Consider the following 5,588-nt stretch of genomic DNA (forward strand, 5'->3'; position numbering starts at 1 on the left):
GATCCAAGAGAAAACAAAAGAATGATCATAATAATGTTTGAAATAATGAAGATATAAACCAAAACAAATCTAGACATCAGATCATAAATCTTTCCTTTTGTCCCTCAAGGTTCTTCCATGCATGCATGATATATGCCATGATGTTGCTATTGGTTGAGGGAATCAATACCCTATGATATTTTTCATACTAAAATCCAAAAGATAAGAAGAAGAAAAATACTTTATGTTTCTTCCACTTTAATTTTTCAATAAAGTTTATTATTCCATTAAGATCATAATATAACTGAGAAGTGTTAACGGATCGTGTAATTAGAGGTGGACCAATATAGTTACAAAAGGTGAAGGAGGTGTCAGGGCACAAAATAGGTGGCTTACTCAGTTTACTCACACTCCACTCGTGTCTGGCACACATGATAAGCAGCAAGTCACGAGCCCTGACTCGGTTTCAGCGAGTTGGGCGATCGCCATTTAATATGCTTTTTACCATCATCTATAAATATGTTCAAGTGACTATCTCATTGTATAATCAAATCAGGTTCTATTCTTTATTAGGCTTCTTACGATTTTTTGCACTAAGTAGAGTGAATAAAGAGAATGTTGTCTATAATATTTGACTTGGTTCTCACTTACAATGGCCACAATGCATTTGCCTCGTTCAAGAAAGAAGGTGATGATGACGACGATGTAGTCTACGATTACGCTCCGGCTGCATGATTCAACCATCTAAAGTTATAGGTTATAACATCTTCATTATTATATACGCGAGACTCGAGAGAGAAAGAGAGAGAGGCCTTTCTAGGTAGCTAGATAACCCTAGTTAATATAATATGTGATCTATATTGTCTATAGACCATGTGCTAGGTTGGCCTAGCTAGCTAGTGTTGTTACTACTTGTCGTTGTGACATTATCATAAACTATTTTTGACCTTTGTTCTTTTTGGTTTTTTCTTATGGCTCATATATATATAACGAGTTATAACGGGTCTACAATGTTGAGTTGTGGACTTTTAATATTTTGTTGACGTTGCAAAAATCTTATGATATCTTCCCCTTGATCGACTATTTTAAACGTAAGTTGAATTTGTTTGTCTTAAGTTTTTTTTTTGGTTATGTGTCTAATTTTGAGCATAAAACGCGCGCAACTCATAACTCTGAATGGCTAAGTAAAGTTCATTTAACTCTGATCAAAACTACTAAAAATCGTGTGTAGTTTTTTTCTTTACTATTTTGTTAATTTTCTATTAAAATCAGATTTGGGAAACATATAACATGTTTACATAAACCTTCGTTCGAGTATTCATTTTTCCTATTGAAAAAAATATGGTCAAGCACCTATATAATGTGGTATTCATCTGATAACTACATTTTGCTTCAGAATCACTTTAACAAAAACTAATTTCTTTCCATCGCGACGAAACTAAAAAAAAATCTATCGCACTTAAAGTTTGTAACCAAACCAACTACCAATGTCAATATATATTGTTACATATGCATGTATATTATATAGTCTGTAAGCAACAAAGTCAAGAATATGTGTATAGTATATGTGGACATATTTTATCAAAAAAATAATATCTGTGGACATACTCATGAAAGAAACACATGCAATATCAGCTAGGCAAATATATCACACATCTGTATGTGCAAATATATATGTATATAGCTCTGTCTATATATAAATAACATATTTATTTGTAGAGAGAGAGGTTAAAAAGAAGAGATACAATCATGGTCAGGAGAAGTGGAGTCATCAGAGGGAATGTGGTTGTGGCGACCTTCGTATGTAGTAATCACCATTCTACAATCTTCCGACAGTCGCTCCACTCTCTTCTTCACCCTACAGTTGTTGTGTGTGCATCTGTAATAACTCCTGTATAACATATTTATTTGTATTACATGTACATACATCATTATATTATAGTCATAGACACATTAATTAACCATACGAAAAAGAGGAAATTAACAAACGTGTGAAAGTTATGCAAAAATATAGTTGGGCATATGTGTAGATCACATGGCACAATAAAAAAAATAAAAATAGAAATAGAAATATTGTCTGCATTCTTAATGATGACATCCCTCGAGGGACGTACGATACGATACATACTAAAACTGCAACCTGCGTACAAGAAATATTCTAAATATGAAAATACTTATGTATGTATGTATGTGTAAGAAGGCATATATAAACAGTCATGTCTGGTACTTGTTCCACATGAGTCTAACTAAAGAGAGAATATTATGATGCACCCAAATTAAGTTCCTTACCTCAGCTTTTACGAAACTATCAATCATGCATCAATCAATGTGATTATACGAGTATCGCTAAGTAAGCAAAAGTTAATTAATAGGGTTGATTAATCAGTGACATATATGTGTTAAAAATACCTAGGGTGAAGGCTGTTCTTGACGACTTTCTGACCATATTTACGCCATTTGTAGCCATCGTCGAGAACATCAACGTCGCTTTTCGTTTGGAAACAGAATCTTGGCTCTCTTAGTTTCCTCCTTATCTTCACTTTGTTCTTCATATCTATACTCCCACTACTTGATCTCCACCTGCAAAAGAAATAACTCTGGTGTATTAAAAACGTTATTTATACTAGTAGGTTTAATCTGATATCATAAGTTTTTGGGTATGCAATATAGAGTTCATAACTCTTTTGAAACTCAACATATTGCAAAGGGAAATGTAAATTTAATAGAATGTTGAAGATTATACCCAAAACATTCGAGAGAAAGAAAAAAAAAAGATAATCTTAAAATGAAAAATTAACTAATATATAACTCTCTTGATTATTAATTTTTGAGAAAAATGAAAAGACGTAGAAAAAGATTCATCTTAAAATCTAGCGAGGTAAATTACCAAGAATTAGAATGAGCATCGTTGTTAGTTCCTCCTCTAAAATTCTCCTGATCATCATTAACCACCTTTGGTCCCAAGGGTCCTCCACCCTACAAAGAAATCATATTAAACTTTCCAAATTAAGATCAATCAATAGTTAAAGTATACAATAAATTAATCAAGATCATCACATATATATAGTATACATATGTATATATATATATAGAGAGAGAGAGAGAAGAAAGACCTGATGAAGATGATTAGAAAACCCTAGAGGTGCATGATGAGAAGTAGTACTAGAGGAAGGGTTGTGAATGGGGAAAGAAGGAGAAGAGAGAGAAGAGGAGGAAGAAGAAGAGAAAAAGGTTAACACATTGGTTTCTTCAAAAGGGATGAGGAAGTTCATATTCTCTTGATGAATCGTCGTCGTCGACGATGTTACTTGGTGTAGATCGTAATTATTGACTACTCTTCTTCCTCCTGATCCTCCTACTCCTTCCATTGTTTTTATTCTCAAATCTTTCCTGTTCTTTTTTTTTTTTTTTGTTGACTATTGTGTATCAGTTTTAAATAGTGTATGACACTTATTTTTTCCCATAAATATGATTAAAGTTATAAATGTTACTTTGACGGTTTATCTTCTCTTGCTTTCATATAGAAGGGTAGGGTTTCGTGTGTAATGTCCCCCACACGTGTCAAAGACCCTCCAAGCATATCATTTGTACCATTCGTGTCTTTGGCAGTCAACTTCATGTGAAGTGTTCTTTAATGTTTGTAAATTCAAATTACTAAAAAAAAAACTAAAATCATCTATTCCATAATATATGTTTTATAAGCTTTCGGCCTAGTTTCCGACGATTCTACAATATATATTTATTAAATTTGTATATATTTAATCAGACAATTAACGAGACTACTTTCATTTATTTAAGCAAGTGTAACTTTGCATCATTAAGTAAACCTAACCATTCCATAATGAGGCCAAAAGAAGGTTTGGAGTTTTGGACTATTATTATGATCAGCTTTCTGAAGCAACCTAGGAAGTTTAAATGACGTAGAGATTTATCTTAGTGAATTAACAAATTTGGGACGTTTTCATTAATCAAGGGACACAATTTTTCATTTTCACATGACAATTTAGAGAGATAGGGAGAGAGAGAGAGAGAGAGAGAGAGAGAGAAAGATGTCAAGAAGGCAATCGAGTGTGGTGGAGGTACATCAAAGCTTCCATCCATCTCAAGATGTGTCCTAAAGCTGATGATGGAAACGACACCCACAAAAGTTACCCTCTCTTCCCAAATCATGTCGAATCCACCTTCCTACTTTTATTTTTATTTTTATTATTTTGGTAGTAAATTTAATCCCAATAATTTTCATTAGAATTTATATTCATCGACACGATTAGTTAATTGGGTAAATATATAATTGATTGATCATTTAAATCCGATTACTGTATCATCATTCTTTGTAGATTACTACTAACTTAGCTAAATGTAATAATAATCATCGTCACATAATAACTGTCTTTTCAACATCTGGTCTGTAAAAAAAAAGGGAATATATTTTCTAACGGTGATAAAAAAAACATACAACAACACATAAACACCCCAAGAAAAGAGCCGGCCAACTTCCTCCACAATAGCAACACAAAGCAACAACGACTCATTAAAAAAAAAAAAAAACATATAGAATAGCATTTTTTAATCTTCTTTTTGACAAAACCACATAAAAACATGATTGAGATTAGATTAAATTTTACTTTCTTATTTTATTTTACACCGGTCCAATCTATTCCGTAATTAACTATCATTCTAAGGAGGAACACTTTCTCAAGTAATTAGATAGCCATTACCGGAACTATAATATAACCCATTAGTTTATTAATCTTATTCTTACCGAAGTTACCGACACCAAGAGTATTATTGTTGGTTTTCAGGTTAGAAGCATGGCTCAATCAGTTTCAAAAGCTAATGACTTCTAGTTTGTTATTATATGAAAATGATCGGTGTACTTAATATGAAACTAATGTATATTGTATGTTAGATATGTAAACAGAATCACAAATGAACATTGATTAGATTATTATACTAATAATAAGATTATAGATTAATTAAGAAAAGAGACAAAGAGAGGCATATATGAAAGGTATAATAGGGGGATGAATTCCATGCAACAATGATTACACGTTTCAATCAAATCCGTAAGGAAGTTTTCATTTTTCCAAATTTAATGATGGTCAGATTTCTCCAAAGGCATCTCTCTCTCTCTCTCTCTCTCCCTCTTTTCTCTCTTGTAGGTTCCCACTTTGTCTCCCCCTTCCATTCTCTCCTTTCGTTTTCTCTTCTTCTTTTCCTTTTTCTTTTACTTCGTCGAGCTTCTCTGTATATATGTTACCGCTAAGAACTTTTGTATTTTTTATATCTAAACGTTAGTTTAGAAGAAATGTTATCAAACACAAATGGAGTTTAACATTCGTTACTACTTATGGTTTGTTTACGGATTCTGATATCAGTTTTTTGACTTGAGGCCCAATTGTGGATAATTATCCAGCTAAGCTAACAGAGGAAGTCATGAACTTTTGAATATGATGATCCAGTGGGTAATAAACTCTACCTCCATTTTTTACTTCAGGCCCAATTGATCTATCAAGCAACATACCAAGTTAGCTATAGGTCAGAAGAAGTTCGATTAACTTTCTCCGGCTGAACTTTACGCCGCCGGCATAAGTACGGTGGTGACATCA

At 32.7% G+C, this 5,588-nt stretch overlaps 1 protein-coding gene across 1 annotated transcript; it reads right to left on the bottom strand.

The window, feature by feature from the left end:
* Positions 1 to 1,542: 1,542 nt before the first annotated feature.
* On the bottom strand, positions 1,543 to 3,391 carry LOC17890497 (probable WRKY transcription factor 12). The gene is made up of 4 exons (XM_006294870.2): positions 3,093 to 3,391; positions 2,867 to 2,955; positions 2,389 to 2,559; positions 1,543 to 1,870 (listed from the first exon to the last, which is right to left on the bottom strand). The coding sequence occupies exons 1-4, from the start codon at positions 3,345 to 3,347 to the stop codon at positions 1,708 to 1,710; spliced, it is 678 nt and encodes a 225-aa protein (XP_006294932.2). The 5' UTR covers positions 3,348 to 3,391; the 3' UTR covers positions 1,543 to 1,707.
* Positions 3,392 to 5,588: the final 2,197 nt, after the last annotated feature.

The sequence above is a fragment of the Capsella rubella genome, unplaced genomic scaffold (assembly GCF_000375325.1).
Source record: "Capsella rubella cultivar Monte Gargano unplaced genomic scaffold, Caprub1_0 scaffold_4, whole genome shotgun sequence".
NCBI lineage: Eukaryota > Viridiplantae > Streptophyta > Magnoliopsida > Brassicales > Brassicaceae > Capsella > Capsella rubella.